This window comes from Prunus persica, chromosome G7 (genome assembly GCF_000346465.2).
Source record: "Prunus persica cultivar Lovell chromosome G7, Prunus_persica_NCBIv2, whole genome shotgun sequence".
Taxonomy (NCBI): Eukaryota; Viridiplantae; Streptophyta; class Magnoliopsida; order Rosales; family Rosaceae; genus Prunus; species Prunus persica.
Window position 1 is genome coordinate 15,352,076 of NC_034015.1, and position 21,564 is coordinate 15,373,639.

The 21,564-nt window shown below is 37.4% G+C and overlaps 2 protein-coding genes across 5 annotated transcripts; one reads left to right on the top strand and one right to left on the bottom strand.

The window, feature by feature from the left end:
- On the top strand, nucleotides 1,878-6,184 carry LOC18771503. Of its 4 annotated transcripts, none has more exons than XM_020568441.1 (11): nucleotides 1,878-2,287; nucleotides 2,426-2,517; nucleotides 2,989-3,096; nucleotides 3,217-3,333; nucleotides 3,510-4,046; nucleotides 4,135-4,496; nucleotides 4,583-4,682; nucleotides 4,876-4,935; nucleotides 5,107-5,190; nucleotides 5,320-5,436; nucleotides 5,689-6,184. In XM_020568441.1, exons 2-11 carry the CDS (start codon nucleotides 2,458-2,460, stop codon nucleotides 5,989-5,991), a joined length of 1,848 nt encoding a protein of 615 aa, XP_020424030.1. In that variant the 5' UTR covers nucleotides 1,878-2,287; nucleotides 2,426-2,457; the 3' UTR covers nucleotides 5,992-6,184. The 4 variants fall into 4 exon arrangements, with proteins under 4 accessions (XP_020424030.1, XP_020424029.1, XP_007204455.1 ...); XM_020568440.1 differs by having other exon boundaries at nucleotides 1,878-2,230; XM_007204393.2 differs by having other exon boundaries at nucleotides 2,238-2,517.
- On the bottom strand, nucleotides 7,541-21,402 carry LOC18771467. Its single transcript, XM_020567828.1, has 25 exons — nucleotides 21,277-21,402; nucleotides 21,008-21,153; nucleotides 20,334-20,443; nucleotides 19,161-19,326; nucleotides 18,910-19,010; nucleotides 18,713-18,785; nucleotides 18,437-18,572; nucleotides 17,567-17,727; nucleotides 17,030-17,154; nucleotides 16,845-16,944; nucleotides 15,564-15,660; nucleotides 14,918-14,969; nucleotides 14,524-14,625; nucleotides 14,283-14,429; nucleotides 13,973-14,135; nucleotides 13,645-13,872; nucleotides 13,401-13,555; nucleotides 12,699-12,827; nucleotides 12,470-12,587; nucleotides 12,186-12,381; nucleotides 11,919-12,030; nucleotides 11,686-11,840; nucleotides 8,995-10,435; nucleotides 8,713-8,907; nucleotides 7,541-8,409 (listed from the first exon to the last, which is right to left on the bottom strand). The coding sequence occupies exons 2-25, from the start codon at nucleotides 21,138-21,140 to the stop codon at nucleotides 7,933-7,935; spliced, it is 4,872 nt and encodes a 1,623-aa protein (XP_020423417.1). The 5' UTR covers nucleotides 21,141-21,153; nucleotides 21,277-21,402; the 3' UTR covers nucleotides 7,541-7,932.

Consider the following 21,564-nt stretch of genomic DNA (forward strand, 5'->3'; position numbering starts at 1 on the left):
TTTGGATTAATAGGCAAAATTGAAGGTATAAATATTTCTGTCTCAATCTCTATGGGATACGATTTATTGCATCACATGACTCCCAGACCATACTTTATGATTTGTATAATCTTTACATAGAGAGACTCGTACACCTCCATCATCTTTACATGACAGTTTTTTGTTTCCCATACTCAATTTCATACTTTTGTTCGCAGGCATTCTCTTATTATCCCAAAATCTCATTTTTGTTCGTTGAAAGCCACACCCCCAGATGTAAGTATATCCTATTGATACAATCAGTTTGCAATGGGTCTGTATGAATGTCATGAATCTATTGCTAGATATTATGAAATATGAGTATTGATTGCCTTCATATGTTATGCATTAGATGATATTGATGAGAAGAATTTCTTGATATGCATATGGACTAGAGTTTATGATCTGGGTTCTTCTCCCAAAAGTTTGATTACAAACCCTTGGCTGTCTGAGCACTCTTAATCTGTTTTCTATTATCTTCCAATCTGTAGTTTTGCAAAACCCATAAAAAATTTCTCAAATTTATTGGCTTTTTTTTTGCTGTAAAATTGTTCTTGTTTGGTAGGGTTTATATGGCAGTATGGAGCTTATGATGATAATTTTTAAATATCTTAGCGGATTTCAGTGAGACCTTAGGGTGAATGATCTGATTGTTACACACACTGAGGCTCAAATTTTAATTATTTTTCCTTCAAATTTTCACAGTAGTTTTGGTTTGGTTTAAAGCGTGCAAATCTTGATTTGTTGGGTTGTGGTTTGCGATGATGAGATGAAACACTGGACGTGTTTTGGGCAGTGGACAAGCTCATTTGGTATTCTTTATTCTTTGATTACAATTGGACGTGATTCCATTACATTCATTAAGCAACGAAACCCTGAAAGGATCTCTCTCCCTCTCTGTATTCTTTGATTCATTTGGTAGAAACCCGTTCGTTTTTAGAGGCAAAAGAAGCATTGTGAAGTGGGCATAAGGTAGAAACCCGTTTGTTTTTCAAAGGTTTAGATTCTGTCATTTTGTGCAGAACTAATCATTTCCTGCTCTGATATTCTATAGTTGTGATATTTGATCAGGATGCAGGTTTGACACTTTGTCGAATTGGAACAATGATGATGGAGAAGCCATGGGAGCTGCAAAACATGTTTTGTTTGCAGCTCTATAAGTATATTTGAATCCGATTATTTTCTTATTTTTATGTGTTCTAACTCAAATTGGTTTGATTTATTTTATTATATTTTGTAGAAATGGGGAGTAAAACATCCATGACAAATTTGAATAAGACTCTCCCTTCTTAGTGTGATTAAGATATGTTGGAAGGTATTTTTATTGCATCTTATTTTAATTATGATTTGTTGATGGTGAAACTTTGTGTTAAAAAGTGTTGTGTAGGTTGCTTTGTGAAGGCTTTTGGAAGAATGGATGCAGCAGATTTTTTGCAAGGATATTATCTCTATGTGTATTTTTGTGATGGGTTGTAATCTTTAATGTCATAAGTTTAATTTGGTTTGTGTATTATTTTTTGTAATGGTTTGTAAGAGATTATATTTCCTTTCCTTGGTTGGTTGGTTGAATTGAATGTGTGTATGTGAGATTTATTTAGTTTAGAAACTTAGATTGGAATGATGGATTTTTATAGCTTGAATTTACATAATTTCAGGTTTTGAAAGAGAAGTAAAAAGTGTTTTGGGCTTGTTCATAAGAATTTAATAGGTTTTGGCAATTTGACAAAAAAAAAAAGGGTTTTGGCTGAAAGGAAATCGGATTTGGGCTTTGTTTTACTAAAAAAATATGATTTGGGCTTTTTTTGGCCCAAAATAAATAAGATTTGGGCTTTTGGAAAATTGAAAAAATGGGCCCAAGCCCAAACCGAGAAGGAGCCAGAACCGACCCGAGACCCGAGCCCATTTCCGGTTCGGCTCATTTTCGGGTTTCATCCTAGACCCGACCCGACCCGAGAACCGAGCTCTCCTTCGGTTTGGCTCGCGGGTCGGCCAAAATTTGACCCGACCCGAACCGTGCCCAGGCCTAATCTGCTACGCTTTTCTTGGATGACGCTTCAAGCTCGAAACCTCGTCGTTTTCTGCTTCCTTCTGAGCTCCTGTAGGACTTTTGCTGCTTTCTTTCACTTCACTCTGTTTGAGATATAAACAACAACAAAGCCAGCCATTTCTCTTTCTGGCTCTTCCACATTTCAACTTTCCCGCTCTCTAAACTGTATGAAATAATCTCTCTCTCTATCTCTCTCTCTCTCTCTCTCTCTCTCTCTGAAGGGTGGGTTGGCTTGGTCTCGTCTTTTTTCTTCTTTGACCATTGATTTTTTTTTAAAATTCTTTTTCCAAGGCCTTGTTTTCTTGAGCTCATTCTCATATGCAACTATGGTATTGATTTGTTCTCTGTTCTTCTTTTCAGGATGCATTAAATTTGCATCAAAGTGAAAAGGGATGAATAGCAGAGTACGCACTAATCTTCAGAGCATGAAAGCTGCTCTAAATAATGATAAAGTGAGTTGTTTCTTTCTTTCTTTTTTGCAGTTCCTGCTCTTTCTTTAAAGCTGAGAGGTCTTCTCAGTGACAAATTCCGAGATGAGTGTGTTGGTTTCTCAAGAAAAAGAGAAAAAAAAAAAAAGGAGATTAAGGTTCTATCTTCTAGAGCTTGAAAATGGATTTTTGACTATGAAATGGGTTTTCAAATTTACTTGAAAAAGAAAGGCTTTTAATTTATGAACTATGCCATTTTGCATTTATTTTCATACGTATAGGACATTAAATATTCTTTACTTCCAAACTATATTCTTTCCAATTATGTTAATCTCCTACTGGAAGTGTGAAAAGTGAGGCACTTTTGATCCAAATCCAAATTGGGTTCTTTCTTTAACTTCTCTCAAGAAAAGAATAGTTTTTGTTTCTTTTTTGTCAGACACAATGATCTCTTTTTAGTTTATAACATTGTTATTTGATGTTGAATTTACAAAGAGGGAGAAGAAGATGGAGACTCAGAAGAACAGAATAATGGGTACAGAGAGAACGTTAATCAATCGGCGTAGATCAAACAGAGAAACAAAAATGACCTTGCTACAAGATGTACTCTTCCACTTGCTACTGCACATATCAAGTAGTTTAGATTTTTCTGTAAAAAAATTGGATTTTTTGTTGTTGTTGAATATAATTCGTTGACTTATTGGTGTCCTTCGAAATTTACAGGTTGATAAACTGAAGAAGAAGCTCAGACATGAAGAAAATGTCCACAGAGCATTGGAAAGGGCTTTTACAAGACCATTAGGAGCTTTACCTCGTCTTCCTCCTTATCTCCCTCCACATGTTAGTACAATTTACCATTTTTGTTTAATTCTCTCTCTCTCTCTCTCTCTCTCTCTCTCATTGAATAGAAGAGAAACCCCAGATGAAGCCTTTGCCAAACATTAAAAATTGATGAAGAATGTACTTCAGTTTGTTGTGATATAGAGTGATGTGAACTGGGATACTATTTGTTTCAGACATTAGAACTTCTGGCTGAAGTAGCTGTTTTAGAAGAGGAGGTTGTTCGGCTTGAAGAACAGGTTGTTAATTTTAGACAAGGTCTTTATCAGCAAGCTGTCTATCTATCCACCAAGAGGAATGTGGAAACTTTGAATGATTCAAGTGAGCAGACCCCAATTAAAAGCGCTAAACATCAGAGATCAAAATCTTTGTCACATAATGAGTTCATATCAGCAACATCAGCCTCCAGGCTTCAACCTTCTCTTTCTCGAAGTGTTTCTAGCAGAAGGCTAATGTCTACTGATATTGTCTCTGATCGAACGACCGGGAATTGTTCTAGTAGGCAAGTCAGTGGAAAACAAATTTCCAGGAAACCCAATTATTTATCACCTCTTTCGGAAGATGGGAAAGGAAAAGAAAATCGATTGTGTTCTAATGCGGCTAGGGATAAGCAATCTCCCGACAAAAAAACTACCAAAGCTGTAACCCCAGTGAAAAAGCTTCCCAGCAAACATGAATCCATGGTCAAGTGTTTGGACCCTTTGAAGTTAGAGGTATGCCAATGCCACTGAAAGTTTTCACTTAGATTCAATTTGTGACATTTTGTGGTTGTTATTTATTTGTGCCTTTGAATTTGTTCAGCTAGACTGCAGATTAGTAGACCAGGAAAGAGGACATGAGAGTTCATCTGGTTCTTCAGATGATAAGGTATCGGAAGCCGATAACACTCCTAATAAAGTGTCCGAGGATATTGTGAAGTGTTTGTCTAGCATTTTTGTGAGGATGAGCAGTTTGAAGGACAAAGTAGAAGAATTGGAGACTTCTAGATCAACATTATCTGCTCATGCAGCAAATGGAGAGACAGGGTTTCGAGATCCTTATGGCATTTGCTTAGAATTCAGAAACATAGACGTTGGTCCCTATAAAAATCTCCGATCAATTGATATTGGTTCAATTGATCTCAGCAGAACAACAAGCGCATTGATTCTGATGAACAGATTAAAGTGAGTTTTTAGTATGTCTGTTCTTGGTCTTCTCTTGATAATTCTGCTTGAGATTGTATTCAATTTCTCCTTTTGAAAATATCCAGGTTTCTACTTGGAAAGCTTTCCTCTGTGAACCTAGAGGGTCTTAACCATCAGCAGAAGCTTGCATTTTGGATTAACACTTATAATTCCTGCATGATGAAGGTAATAAGATGTCTCTCTATCAAGAAATTGAAAATCAAAGAGCAAAGAATTAGAATGTCCCAACCCAACTGCAAGTTCATAAAAAAATTCCAAGACTTTGGGACATTGTATTTTTGAAAATCAGAGTTTTGCCTTTACCTCATATGGCTAAATCAAATTCAACATTCTCAAAACAGTTTTTATAATGTTGCAGGCATTTTTAGAGCATGGCATACCTGAGACTCCTGAAATGGTTGTAGCACTAATGCAAAAGGTAAGATCAATCCATCATTAATGTCTGCCGAGCACATTGGCATGCATGCATACATGAACACACATTACAGATGAAATTTTTGTACTCCATTTTGTAATGTTATGTTTCTGTTATTGGTGTCAACTCACACAAAATCATTTTGTATATTGAATTTTGCTCTCTTTGCATCAGGCAATGATAGATGTCGGGGGACACTCCCTGAACGCAATTACAATTGAGCATTTCATTTTGAGATTGCCTTATCACTTAAAATTTGTAAGTATGTTCACCCTAAACTTGATTATGCTCTTAGGCAAGAGTTCACTGACGTTTTCTTGAGTGACTTGAGTTATTGTGTATGGCATGCCAATTAAGTTTCACATTTGTTTCTTCTGTGTTACACAGACGTGTCCAAAAGCTGCAAAGAATGATGAGATGAAAGCTCGCAGCATATTTGGATTGGAGTGGTCTGAACCCTTGGTAACCTTTGCACTTTCTTGCGGAAGCTGGTCCTCCCCCGCTGTAAGCTAGTTTCAAATTTCTCTTGTAGTCTAAATTATTAAACCAAAGTCTGACAGTAGGGGTAGTTAGAATTTCATCCTTAGATAACATTATTTTTTCGACACCGAATGCTGGTTCGAATCTTGATTTTGGTCATCATGAAAAAAACATTAATCCAAGGATGACAATCTAATATCCCAAATTTTCAATTATATATGTATTATGTTCTACGGATTTGCTGGTACTGATTTGAAATTTTTTTGTCAAACAAAGGTGAGAGTTTACTCAGCAGCTCATGTTGAAGAAGAGTTGGAAGCAGCAAAAAGGGACTATATACAGGCAGCTGTTGGGATTTCAAGGACAAACAAGTTGATAATCCCCAAGCTGTTGGATTGGTATCTGCTTGACTTTGCAAAGGATTTAGAATCATTGGTTGATTGGATTTGCATGCAGCTACCCAATGAGCTCAGGAATGAGGCTGTTAAAAGCCTTGAAAGAAGGGGAAGAGAGCCCTTTTCACAGTTGGTGCAAATAATGCCATACAATTTCAGCTTCAGGCTGCTCTTACAGCGATGACACATTTTTATTTCAATTTATTTTATTTTTGCCCCATTCTTTAGCATGCATAGTTTTTGTGGAACATTGGTTTTGGTGGTGGGTTTGTATATTGATTTAGTAAACAAGATGAAAGTGCATATAACCTAAGCACATGGTTTTTGTGCTTGTTCATTAAAATTAAGTTTGGGGAAGAGAGCAATTCTTTATGTTATGTGCCTTTTCTTTCAAGATAGTGAGGTGAAACTATCAATTAATTCATGATCAAGCTTAGAAAATCTGAAGATGTGAAATTGGTGCTAACAAAGTTAGTTTGATTTTAGACGATCCCACATAACCAACAAGTGATAGTCTAAACTACATGAGAGGGTACACACACAACTATGATGTCGTGGAAATTTGAACATGAAGCCTTTGATATGCAAGTCATGGCCCTTTTTCATTGGGTTAGACCCTGTTGGCACCAACCTGTGTCTTTTTCTTCCTCTTCAGTACAATCATTTTTGCATCTCTAATGTAATTTGTGGGTGAAAATAATCCCAGCAGACAAAGGCCCTGGATTCTTTGGCAGTGTCGAGCAACAAAATATTAGCAAACCATGACCACTGACAAAGAGGCCATCTTGGCTCTGACTTTGATCGAGGCATACAAAAAAGTACTTGCGCGACAACGCATTTCACCTTCCAAAGAAGTAAAGAAAGGGAGGAAGACAACGGGATTAACTAGGCAGAGATTTCTTAGGTTGACTGCTTTTGGGTTTACCCTTTGGGCTTTGAGAAACATGAGACAGGCGTTTGGGTAAAGAATTTGGCTCAAAATTAAAATTTAACGGATCCTTTAACATTATGCAATCTAGAATACATTGCTAGCATAAGTCGCTCAAGCATGCACAAGCGAGTGACTGTGACCTATTGATATAAATAGACCTCACAAAGCATCTATAATTCATAATTATCCAAGTGTGCACGAACGACTGATAGTACGTAGCATAACTCGTAGGCCGCATTAGCATGTTGGGGGATTGCTCAAGGTAAAATGATGAATCGTTTTTGAGAGAGAGGATGAGATACATTTGGGAAGTCTAATGCATGGACAAGGCGAACAGTTGGAATCTACTTTGTCCCTGATTAAAGGAAAAAATATAGAAACGACTGAGCCTGAGTATACATCATTTGGGCAAGGCTGTATATTAAAGCAAAGCAACGAAACTGCTTTGAAATGCAGGAAAAGAAGAGGCCCCCTCTTGCTGCTTTTGGGGCTTCTAAGCCTTCCATTATTTACTTTCAAACCGAATAGAACCAAAATGATAAAAAAGCTTGTCACTTCTGAAAACTTCTATTATTTTGCTAAAGTCATTTGCATTTGTGGGCTGTCACTCGTCAGGTAACTTAAAACATACGTTGGAACATTAAACATTGGATGCTTCACGGGAACCCTATAAGACATGTTCTGTCTCATAGCTCCCTACAAACATGGATATAGCTACACACTGACACAGTAAAATAAGTCCAAATCAATAGTGATGTAATCTGTCTGAAATTCACGGGGTATACACGGCCACAACGATGCATTAGTAGAAAACACTGATCAACTAAAATTTTGATTCCATAGCATCCAGGTTTTTACAAAGTCAGCAGGATAGTATCACAAAAATGGGATTATCAATGATGTCCTATGACAAGGTGTGTATAATGACAATAAAAAATGGGGGTAAATACATAAAAGGTGAAATAATGATTAGGGCATGACAACTCCTCAAACTCAAACTCAAAACACACGAAAATAGCATGATACATTATATACCTAATGGGATGTGGTACAATCTCTTCTTTGTCTTGGGGAAACCTCCTCTGAATGATATTCCACAGCAGCAACTACATTGGGGTGAAAGGTACTCTACAATGTTTGGGGCTAATTTCCTCAAAGTTGTCCTGTAAGCTGCATGTTGCTGAAGTTTAAACCTCAACCAAACGGGGAAGGAACAGGCCCTGGCCCTGTGAGTGCATCTGATCTCTTTATGCTTCCCATCCCGCATATAATGCAACCCGGCGTTGCGAGAGCAGAAAATTTGGCCCCGCAAAGATCACAGACATCATATCCAATCGTTGACAGGCGACTAAGTGTGGCGGCACAGAACTGGGAAGGATCTTCAAGTGGATCAATGGACTTGTTGGAGAGACCCCTTTGAACACACATATCAACCAAGCTCCTCAACTCATCCTGCTTACTTGGAGGTGCTTTGGACAGCAGGAGTTCAAGCATCTGCTTTGAATAAGCATAATTCTGGACCTCCATGTTCCGCTTAATCGCAGTTCGGATACAATTTATCCTGTGTTTTGCCAGAAGAGGCAAAGAACCCAGGTGGCGTGAGAGTCTTGCCATCTCATCTTTTGCACTGATTGCACTAGGACCTTGAACTCTTTGCAGCCGCCCAATTTCCTGTAAAATGAAAACCCCAATTAGAGCAAAGTTATATGCCGCTAATTCCAAACTGAAGATTTCAAATCAGTTATGGGATCTTTGCTGACCAGTTCTAATATTAAATATGATATTCCAACCCCACATATGGTGCTTTTGGTCCCCATGGTGTTACTATAATTATTCTTAGAAAACAGTAAATGTATGCAAGAGTGTCAATCTATTGGTAAAGGGTTGTATTGTAATCCTCAAGACATTTTGCCTCAAGAATTTAGGACATATTCCATCTGTTTTATTTGAGAGCTTGAATGAGAATTATAATACCCCAAGAAGAGTAACTGCTATCTTGTATTGAGCACAGATGGTCCCTTGCGCTTTAATATCAGCTCCACGAGAGTGATCCTTAGCCAGTGCAAGAAAAGCTTCGTCAAAGCAAGACAACGCATCTGAAAGTTGATTCTGCTCAAGGTGAGCAACTCCAGTCTTAAAACATACAGAAGCAGCAGCCCCACGGGGTACCTGTTATGAGGAAAGCCATGAAATGAACATGGATTGAGATGGCGGAGAATTAGATAGTTATGCATGACATGTACTTGAATGTATTACCTGTCCAGGACGCACAGAAGATGGTGGAGAAGGAGGTTGCACAGCAGGCTTTCCAGAATCTGCAGTATTTGGAACCCCAAGGGCACTGAGATCTAGAGGTTGCGTGGAAACTGGGAACTGAGTTGATTGAACCTGAGACTGTTGCTGCACAGCAACCTGGCTTGAGGATGGTGGGACACCACCATCAGGAAGTCCATACGACTCAAGTGGAACAGCAGCCTGTTGACTAGCTTGAGGGGGAATACCGCCATCAGGAAGACCAACATTGGCATTGGATGCATTGACCTGGTTAAGAGTTTCCTTGTTGCTTTCAACCCCTTGAGAAGCTTGATCCAATTTTGAAAGATAGGTCCCAGGAGGGGGCAGTGCGGCTGCAACTTGGAGGGATGGTATGGTATTCTGGAAAAAGTCCTCTGGAATAGGTCCAGTTGCAACTCCCTTACCCGTTGTGTTAGGAGCTTGCTGTGATACAGTTGCAGGTTGTGTAAACGAGTCCATACCAAACAAATCACCAGGGGCGGAGCCTACACGAGGAGCCATTGATCCACTGTTAGCTGGAGGAGGCGGTTGGGATAACATCTGGCTAAGGTCCTGGGATCCAATAGTCAATGACTTGGTCCTGGTCATCGGTGGACCCAACCCTTCACCAAGTTTGAGCTGCTTCGTGGCTTCTTTGATTTTATTCACATCCACTGCAGTAGAAGCAATTGGCTTGTCTCTTATTCTAATGTGCAACTTTTTAGCTTTTGAAGTCCCCTCTTCATCACTGCTGCTACCATCAGCTGCACCATACATTGTTTTCTTGAATTCTTCTTCAGCTTTAGCCTGTTCATCTGCTGCAGTGGAACTGGCAAACTGTTTGTTAAGTGTTTCCAGACCCATCAACGAATCACCACCAGGAACTCCCTTGGACATATTAGATGTGGATTTAACTGAAGACAACTGGGGACCATTAGGCTTATTGCTACCACCTGCGGGTGTAAAAGCTTTGACCAAGCTATCTTCCCTTACTTCTACGATGTTACCTCTTCCCTTGATTGAACCCAAGTAAACACCAATATGATCAGCTATAATGGATGGGATGGTGCCATCATCAGTCTTCATGTATGGCATCACCTCTGCAGCCAGTTCCCACTGAGGTATAGCCTTCATGTTAGTTGGGGTTTTGATTTCCCAGTTCCCACCACCCCATTCAGGACCTTTAGGAACCATACTCTCAGCAGCAAAGTTAGCAAAAATTCCTTGGGTCCATCCAGTAGAGCGGACCCTTAAAATCCTTTCACAGTATCGTCTTAGTTCTGAATCAGTGCCATCTTCTTCCAATTTTTGAGCAAGGCGGCGCATGGCACTGGGGTTAAGGTGGCATATAAAGAGGTCGAGCATACTTTCATAATCCGCTATAACTTCAAAGGTTTCTTTTGCACTATCAAACTGACCAAACCTGCAATTTAATCATCAACTCATCAGTTCTTCAGCAATAAGCTGGAACCTGGATAGAGCAATTTGAAGAAATAATAATAATAAAGCCTTAAATGCCATTTGAAAGTAGCATAACTCATGAAAAGGGATGTCGACTTTAAGTTCAAGATAATTTCAAGTACATAGGCATTCACTTGCAATAGAATTCTTATCCACCGTCTTTAGGACTGTAAATTGTGTAGTTACCATAAACTATTCCCTTTCTAGTTTCTCGCAGAATTAATAACAAAATAAAATGTATGACAAAGCATGAATAAAAGAGAAAGAACTCAGAGAACCAACAACTCCTGCCAAGCATATCAGAGGTTGAACACTTCCTCCAAGCATAGGCACACCTACTATCCCTAATTGGCAAGGTAGGATACTAAGGATTCCTATTTTAACCAACAAAACAGGGTTAATCACCTATTTTAGGGTAGGAGAGCGAAAGTAGCACTAGGAACTTTTCTTATATATAACCCATCTATCAACCTTTCATGCATATTTATTTTCATAATTTATCCCTGTTGTGCCACATATCATTTCTGTACCTTGTGCAACATGCCGAAACTCAAAAAACTCTCAAAAGTAAAGTTCTGATTTTTCCATACCACTCCCTTTAATCATTAAACTTACAACACTTTTTAAATTATGAACAGTCTAGGCTAGGGAAGGGTCTGAGGTTGATTTCTCTAAATAACTGAGAAAATGCTGGTTGATGCAATCCCTAGAACAGATGTTTCATTCCAAATGTTTTATTCAAGTACTTCCCAAATTGCAACCCAAGTACCTCCCAACTTCCAAATGTTTTTTGAATCATTTACTTCATTCATCAAATCTTAACTGATGTGATGACAGTCGACTAAGATATGTGAAGGTGTCTCATATCAGACACCTCGTTATAAATGTTGCTTTTTTCTTTTCAATGAGACCTCCATTAACACCTTACGTGTTTTATACAACAATCAACAACAATACCCATCAGATAAAGCACCATATAAGCATACTAGCTCGAATCCTTACCAATGTATATGCAAATATGTCTCAAGATCCTAAAGTATGTCTTACATACTATTGGATATGTCAGGGTACAATATCAGACAATTTAATTGCGAAGCAATCATTAAAGTAAAAGATACAGAATAAGTTTGTTAAAAACTGTTAGAAATATATAGTATTTAAAATAAACAGAATAAAAGAAATTAAAATGAACATTTTCTCTTATCTGCGTACTTGATACATGCATAACCCAGCTGGCGGAACCGGTGGAACAAATGAGAGGTTGGAGGACATCTTGGATAATCTCTAGAGCGCAAAAATTCATCTTTTAAGACAGATAAAGCAGTAGAGAAACGCAGAGCCTTGATAGCATAGGCACCCCTCAACACCTAAGTTATTTCACATGTTTAGTAAACAAAATAGACAACTAACAAAATTTGTTAAAACACCACACTGTTTCCACTCACCTGAGTGAACTGTGGTCCTGCTTGAGATAGTGACACAGAAAGATCACCACAAACAGGAGAGCCTCTAGCAAGAATATCAAGAGACCTTGGAGTGATACGCAGGCTGTCAAACCTTCATTGACAAAGTAACGACAGATATCAAATGTCATCAGCATTTATTCAAGGACCCATATTTATTAAGGTGCAGAAAAGAAGAAAATGCTTTATGATGCAAAAAGCACAACAGACAGCATGTGTATAGGATGAGATCATGGGGAAAAAAATAACCTTGATGTTATTTGATACAATATCTCTGGAAGGTCTAGCTTCTGCTCAAATCTCTCTTGCATTGTGGCAAATCCAATAAGAAGAGGTTCAAGGAGCCCAACAAGACAGCTCTTAATCTCAACTGCCTTCTTTTGTCTGGGATTTATTTCTGTTGGATTAGCAAGCAACAACCGATCATTCAGCGCACCAACCAAAACTGCACATTTACATCATAACGAGTCAGAAGGATAAAAAGAGCAAGATACATACCCACATCAGCATCATTAGGCACACAAGGTACATACCTGCATAAGGCATACTGATAGAAAGAATAGTCCTTACTTTCCCATCCCAGCCAAGCACGCTAATTGCAGTAGTAGTAGAAAAGAGAAGTGCAGGCCCAACCCATAAAAGTGATCTAAAGTGAATAGAGGTCAAGTGCTCAAACAAGTTGATATAACCTTGATAACTCAGTAAGATGAATGATTACGAAAAAAAGTAAAAACTTTTACACCAAGATGTTGTAAAGGATATCGAAGGAAGTCCTTTATCAAATTTTGCGGAACTGCCTGCCAGTATATCTAGATCTGCCGAAACTATAAGCACCCTTTGCGTCGTTAATATTCCAGCAACATATCCCCTAAGAGTTTCTTGCCAATGAACCTGTCAAATTTCAACAGCTGGGGCTTTGAAGGGGCAGATTGGCACTTCAATAAATATGTCCATACCAGTACAGTCTAAGAATAACAGTTACACAACAATATAGTTGCATGCCTTGTGATGTGTGTGAATGATGTCTCTCATTTTAATGAGTAGTTAACCATGCATGAAGAGCTATACATATAAAAGAAATCTGGGAGGCTCTATCAGATGCAGCCACAACGAAAAACAATAAAGAACTCTACTGGTCTTATCATGACAACGCCCAATATACAAGGTTTTAGGAACTCGAAGAAAATTCTCTATCTTTCTACAGAAAAGTTATAGTCTGCTTGTAAAATACACAAAATCTTCCTTGGCTTGAACCTGAAATTTGGTTATGCAATGTGAGCGAGGCAAAAGGGGTTGGAAAGATTTTTACCCTCACCGTCGCGTCCTAAAATATAAGTCTTCTTGAATGGGTGGTTTCAACTGAAGAAGTGTAAGGGGGCATATAAGTTTTACCCTCACCAGCACGCCCTAACTACTTTCTAATGTACAACAATAAGTACCATGCCAGAATGGTTATATGAGCACCTGAAGTACAATCTCATTTAGTTTCAACTTAATTGACTTTTTTCCTTCACTTTTTGTTGCTATGTAATGACCATCAGCATTAGAAAGGCGGTATCCTTGAACCAGCTTTGCCAAGCCAATCTGACTCCCATGAGAAGCAAACATCAATGTTGACTCTGAAATCACAGAATACTATGATTAGCACATACTGTTGATGAAAACTTTTTTACAAATTAAACATAATAGTTATTCTTCCCTCAAGTACCTATAGGAGTGGAAAAGATTCGATCAACCTCACTTTCAAACATAAATTGCATCGGACCCTTGGGACCAACATCAGTATCCACAGGTTGGCTCTCTTCAGACAGTAGAATCTTTTCATTAGCTTCCGGAGAAGCCTTTTTAGGCAGAATATATAAAACCAGTCCAGTCTTATCATCATCAAGAACTGCAAACTGATTTTCATTGGGTCCAATAAATGCTGCATCTCGACCTACAAAACTCAAAGATGCAATTTGTGAATAATTATTAGATCTCCTACATGCATATGTAGACATTTTAGGGGAATAAAGACATCCAATAGACAGACAAACCTTTTACTGTGCTACATTTACTGTTTGCTGCCTGAGAATCGGTATTTTCAAAATAAAACACCACTTCATTTGTAGCACCACTAAATTCATAGACAACAAGAAATAGGTTCTGCTTTTTACTGTAGCTCAAGTACTTTGGATGGTATTCCACATTTCCGGGAACCTATGAAAGGGGGGGGAAAGGATTATTCCACTACCACTGGCACCACCAAAAGGGAATCCTCATAAAAGCTAAAAGGAAAATACAAGACATCACACTGATACACTTTTGTTTTTTTAAAGGATCACACTGATCATGTGAAGACATTACCGTTGTATAAAGTTTCTTGTAGATACTATCTGCTCCAGAACAGATGTTATATGCCATAAGGTGTATGCCATCCACAATAAAGGCCCTGACAGGATAATGAAGAACCCGATTCTCTTTATTGAAGAAATTTAGCTCCAGGTGAAACGGCTGCAAGTGAACCAAAGTTTTCATGCGCAAATTAAGCAAAAGCAACTTAACTTACAGAACAAACAATCACTCTATAATATCAGAAACAACTTACCTGACATACAGGAGCGTCCTTCAGATGATGCTTGGCATCTACAACAGTAATGAGAGGCAGCCGAGATATTGGGGCACTTTTGGCATGACCTTCCATAAAATGCTATAACAATAATGCAAAGAAGAGTCAACAAAACAAAACAATAAACTGAATTATAACAAGTAACTTAGGAAGTCTGATTAGATCAAACAGGAAGTTCCCAAAAAGTGCTTTAATACAAAGGAGATGGGATGGGGCAAAATAAGCTAAGATTATGGCTTGTGCATAAGCTGCAATAAAGCCCCTTACAGCTGCCTGGTAAGGTACAAATTTATCCATCCTCATAGCATAACAATCCACATATTCAATGGAAACAATTTCTACTTCACATATTTAAAATAAGAAAGTGACATACACTCTGGAGAAAAGCCTTTCGGGCAATGTCTGATATCGTAAGGTGACCATGCCTGCCAGAAATGACATATTATTATTGACAATAAACGATACTAATAAAGTTCAACATAGTATAAAAAGCAGCAAACAGATCCAATGAATTCAACTGAACAAAGCCTCTAATTCAAAGGAATACTTTAAGAGTGCAAGTCTAAGACTTGAGCCAAGAAAAGCAGAAAAATGACATACACATACATACACAACAGAATTCAACTTGACAAAGCCTTCAATCCCAGGGAAAATTTATGAGTTATAGCCTAAGACTTGAATCATAAAGCAGTAAAATGACAACCAACAATTAATTCAACATATGCAGCCTGTGTCATCACTAATAACCCAAAGGAAGAAAAGGGTTAAAGTCAAAATACAGTAATACAACTAAGCTTAGTATAGGTATCTCAACTTTGGCATCTGTTGGTTTTTTGAATGAGAAAGAAACTAAAAACTGTAGATAGGGAAATTCTTTACAAAGTGACAAGGGTCCTGAATCAACTTAATGAAATTATATAAATAATCACACGTATAATTATTGTGTTCTCTAAAGTTAAAATCCAACTTCCACTAATGGTCAGGACAACAAATCTGGTTTACACAAGTTCTCATCTCACCCTTTCAGATGATGTTCTTGCAGTTGAGCTTGAAGTTGATGTTCAGCTAATATTCCAGATGAACCCAAAGCTGAAAGCTTTTCTTTCAAAACAGATGCTGCAAAATACCTCTACTATTAGCTTATCTGATTAAAAAGCAAGGCAGCAACAGAAAGAACTATATGAAGGTTTAGAAGTTTAAAAAATGTCTGCCATTTTTTAGAAACAACACTATTCAAGGGGAAAAAGGGCATGATATTAATGTAAAAGTTAGCAAAAATTATTCAGGAGAACAGAAATCATGACATGCTACTTAAATTATGTTTCTCATCAGAAATAAAAACGATACATATACAGAGTTAGAGAACATGTAGAGTTGACAACTAGCAAAGATACATATACAGAGTTACAGAACATGTATCATGTATCAAAATCCATGACTACCAAGCTTGATTCCTAAAGATGCCTACAGAGTTACCAAGAATATGTTCTATCATTAGCATATAAAGGAAATGAATGTTGCCCTAGTATTCTAAGAAGTATACAATAAATATGAAAATTTAAGGTTTTTCCCCATTTCCCCGTTACATCCTAGTTAGAATTTTTCAATGAAACTGGAGAGGAGAAAAGATAAGAAAGAAGGGCAGCACCTATTGAATCATGCAACAGAAAAGTAAGGTGCCAGTAATGATTAATGAACTCATTGATCTTTGATGTACATATATGTTTATCAACAAGCACTTGATTAGTAAACCCTCCACTCCCATGACTAGATGGATCTGAATCCGTTGCTTGTCTTGTTTCACTCTCAAGAAATGCCAAGACAAGTATAGAATCCATTACAATTTAAATGACCATAACTAAGAAGTATAGTAGAAAAATAGAAAAGTAGTCAGACCACGATAACTTCTCCTGGTAGTTGAAGACCACCTATTAAGACATCTCATGTACACCCAACATAAAGTGCATTATCTACCACCAGAACCCTTAATGAATCCTTTATTCCTGGTAACTACCGAAAAAATTCTAGTGAATGATGAGAAAATTCACATATGAACATGACATGCATCTTTGCTATTATTATCTTTAGGTCAAGTTATTGGAAGATTCCTAAATCATAGGCATTAGAAAGTAGCATTTCCTCAGAATGCTGTGCAATTCAACTGGGAAAAAAACACAAGGACAAGAGCTCCTGAGGAATATAATGATGCCTACATCCGCATGTATTTTCAATTAAAAATGTCACAACTCTAAAAAACAGTACACATAAATACAGAAATATTGTGTAACTCTTATTTTCACCTGAAGATCCTCTTGCACCTTGCAAAACTGCAAACAGTTGTTTCCTTCCTTCCCTAGTGTATGCAGCCCTATTTTTCACATTGTCTCCACCTGTCATATTCTATAACAAAAATGTAATATTCAAAATATGCACTTTTTGATGCAGTTGCAGTAAAACGTGTGTTATTTAAGTGGTTGCACTTAACTGCAAACAGAAGTGCTGCTAAATTTAATTTTGAGTGAACTTCTAGAGTTTTGATTCGCGGTAAAGGGTAAGCTGCTTCTCCACCCTGCTGAGAAAGGATGCGAGGGATATCAAGTGATTCAATTGCTGTAGAACAAAAGGAAAACACTGAAGTTAGTGCAGACTTCATTTTGAAACAATAATCCTCTAGTCCTTTATTAACATAAAACTAGAGTGTCTAAGACCTAGTATATACAATTGCTTATGTTTTTTCATACTGATTCACAAGAACTGTCAATTTTAGTATCAGAAGCATTAGCAAAAGATAAAAGGAGAAGGAAGATAAAATTGTGTTTGTGTATGTTGGGAGGGGGGGTCGGAGAGAGTAGTCTTTAAAAGTTAAAATAAAATCTAACAAAAAATTACTTGTAAAATCACAACCAAAAAGAAAAGAAAAAGGAAGTGCAAGAAAGAAAACAAAAGGATGCCAATATGTTCAGCAGAACCATATCCTTCTCATGGTAAAGAAAACAAGTAAAAAATAATAATAATAACTAACCAGCAGACTCAAAGAAATTTGCTTGCATTGGAGGTCTATTAGGATTAATTATAACCCGTGTTTTCCACACTTGAAGAGTTCCATCCTTGGACACAGTTACAAGTAACCGCAACATTGGGAGCCAAGAAACTGAAGCTATTGGTTGGGAACCCACTTGTGTACTGAATTACGGCAAAAAGTCAAACTTAGAATATTGATGAATGCCAGAAAGAGATTGACAAAACAAGCAAATTTCAAACAGGAGTGGATCATATAGGTAGTACATATGGCGTGCCTCTGAAGATATGAAAAATAATACATTTCAAGCAATCCTATTCTATACTCCATCTCATCAATAACAACAATAATGACTATGGAAAAGTATGCATTAACAAAAACTGTAAACCTAAAAAGCGTCTAAAGCCCTTATCATTTGTCCAACTGATTAACTTAATGATATTACATCCTCTTAGCTTAGTGGAGGAGATTGCAGATACTTTCATGCAATTCAAGGTCAACAGGACCTTACATAAGTTTTCAAGGCAAATAATGTAATGTTTATAACTGCAAGCTGGCTCTGATAAGATTGCCCAATAAGCAGTTTTTAAAATTTGCTAAAACATTTAATCCATTCTTCTAAAGAAAAATAAATAAATTCGCAAAACCTAAAATCAAGTAAATGAAACAGGAGCATTAAATGAATGAATACCGCAGAAATAAATATAAGTGATTAATTCATTAATTTCAACGGGGTGGTGTAATCACTATTAGTTTCTTCTGTGAACGAAATTTTTTGGTTCCTATCTTCAGTTTTTACTTTTTGTGGCCCTTATGGCACTTTAAGTGTTCTATTTCAGAATCTTTCTAGTATTGCTACCACAAATGACTTACATTCCAATCATATTAGGTCTCTCAGTTGACACATCCCATGCGAGCAGCGTACCCCGTCGATCACCAACAAAGATCCACTCCAATGTTGGGTGGAAACCAAACGCACCAGCACCCATGAGCTTTATAGTGTTGTCAACTGAAGAACAAGAACAAAAGATGTAGAAACACATGAACTACTTAAAGGGCACTAATTTATAACTCTCAAGTCTCAACAACTCAACAATAAATAATCAGGCTCATCTTTTGCTCAAAAACAAGGAATCACTCTCATCTTACTTTGTAAGGTGTAATGAACAGCATAGGAGTGAATGTTGTAGGCTCGAATCAAACCATCTGCATAAGCCACATACTGAAATAGGGAAAAAGAAAAAGATTATTCCAGTAGCACAGAACAAAAATATGAAGCATATTATATTTAGATATTTATCCAACAGACACACAATTTATACTGGCTCAACCATACAACTATATACCAGGACAGGGTGGCGAGGGTGGCATGCAAGATTGACAATAGGTTTTTTCAAGTCTGTCTTTATTTTTGTTGGCGCTCTTCCTCCTTCAACAGTTCCAACAACTTCATGCATATTGAAGCAGTATCAAGAATTAGAGATAACCAGTAGGCATAACTGAACATGTAATAGCATTAGACTGTCATGTCACTGCATTTTCTGTGTGTGCGTTTGTGAGGGGAGTTAACAACTGAAACAAAAACACAGAGGAAAACCTGTGACACTCATTCTTTTGTGGAAACCGAAAAACACTACGGGTTGGAGAGGCGTCAAAGCCAGATGGACTTCTGTATCAGCAGAAATTTGCTCTGTCTTTTTCTCAGGTGAATGCAAGACACAAGTTTGCTCAGCATCAAAATCACAAGAGCGAATGGTACAGTCCTACAAAATGGGGCAGAAGGAAATCCATATTTAGGCAAGCAAACAAGTAAATCCATAGAACATGAAATATCTGACTAAGGAAGACGAACGAAATTTTAAACCAAGTACTAATGATTCTTAACACCAAATAAAATGTAATCCTTCATAAAACAACAAAGGACTAAGACAAAATGAATGAAGTAGTAAGCAAACCCGCAAAATACATTAACCAAACAAAGAAACAACAAAATGGTTCGTATTATATATTGTGCTTTGACTAATCTATTCAAGACTCACTCACCTATTGAAATCAAATGAAAATGGATCAATTTCTCCTAAAACATGCATCTTTGAAGAACTGGCCATTTTCATATACACATGTTTCTAAAAAGATAGTCAAGTGGATATTCCAACCACATACATAAGCATAATATTTGGCCCTTGATCAAGATACTGAGTCACATATCCTCCATTTGTCTCCCAATCATTGAACATAATCCATTAAAGTGGTGAACAACTGTAGTCAACATATTATATGCACACTTTAACAAAGAAAAGGTCACAAATTCATGAAGCTTCTAAAAGTGTATCACTGGAATAGAGCCAATGCTGAAATACTGAAATTAGATTCCATAGTACTCTTATTAGAGCACTTGACTGGAAACGTAGATGATGCAAGAAAAAAAAATAGTATTTAATAAAGTCTGTTGGTTTGCCAGTGTTCCCCAAAAGACTTAAGCTATTATTGTACCAACCTACAATTATTAGCCCAACATGTGGAATGAAACATATAATAGAAGGTCGTAGTTACAAGGATTTGAACTCAAGATCTCTTGCTATGACAGAATGATTTACTTCATTAATTTATCATTGTTCCCAAATGCTTAAGCTGTTAGGATGTGGATAAACAATTATTTATAAACATGTTCTAAAACTAAAACTCACATATTAACTTTAAGAAGTGATCCAAGAAGAAATTCTCTATATCTAAAACATCCTAAACAGAGAAGGGTTTATAGGGCACCAACCTCAAGGATCGCTACAACAGAATGCCCACTTGTGGGACTATAAGACATGCGGACAACAGGTGTACCAATATCAATAGATGAAATCTTGCATCCTGTCAATGCATCCATTTCTGTGCATACAAACATAAGACAATATAAATTTAAAACAACCAAAGTAAAATGCATATATAACATATAAATTAGAGCACTTTCGACCTCTAAAAGTTCATTCAGTCTTTTGATTTCATGGAGTCATCCATGTGGCCATTCCTAAAACAAGGCTTTCTGACAAAAATAACCCGGTCTCATGAACATCACATAAAACCTCAGGATTAGTCCAAGTTTAGAACTTTAAACTGATAATAGAAGCTCTCACCAATACTCACACCATAAAGTTTCACACCAAAAATGAGTATGTAGGTTATTTACACTAGTTGCATCACATCAGGGCACTTTACTACTCCAACGTCACACTCACCCACATGCACAAACCTAGCCTGGGGCAACTGAATTCCCCAAGAACAAGACTAAAACATAAGTTTCAAAAATTAAATTAAATTAAATTCCAGTCAATGTCACTGTAATAACTAGAATGATACACACACACACACATATATATATAAAACAATGTTTAAAGCAGAAATTTGAAATTCACTTATAATTAATATATAAAATGGAAGGAGTGAATCTGTTACCGATGATGTAGTTGCCGATGGCGACGGCTACGAGCGCCTGATGGGGGTGAAATGCGGCAGCATGAGGCTGCAATGGTTTTGAACTACGTCCGACATGTCGTAGATCCAGATGCTGCACCGTCGTCCACTCCATCTTAGACTTTCACCTGTAAGCAACTACAGCATCAGAAACCTGAACGCCTATAATGCCCCAAAATCTTAAACTTTTGTTGCAAATTTGAAACGAACAGATCGAGAAAGAAAGAATATGCAGAGGACTTGGATCTTACTTTACTTGAAAGTGAAAATTGTGGAATTGCCTGGGCCAGAGACTCGGAATTAAGTGAAATGGGAGCTCATTTGAAGAAGAAGACGTTGATCAACGACTGAACCGAAATGAGAAAATTACATAGAGAGGAGAGGGAGAGCTTTCAAGAACCGAACGACTGGGCCCAACTTAAAAAGCCCAGTGTGCCATTTATTGGGTTTAGTTGGGCCCACTTTCTAACTTTATTGCCATTACGGTCCATGGACCCAACTATTAAATTATAAGGAATTCGTAATTGGCCCAATTTATT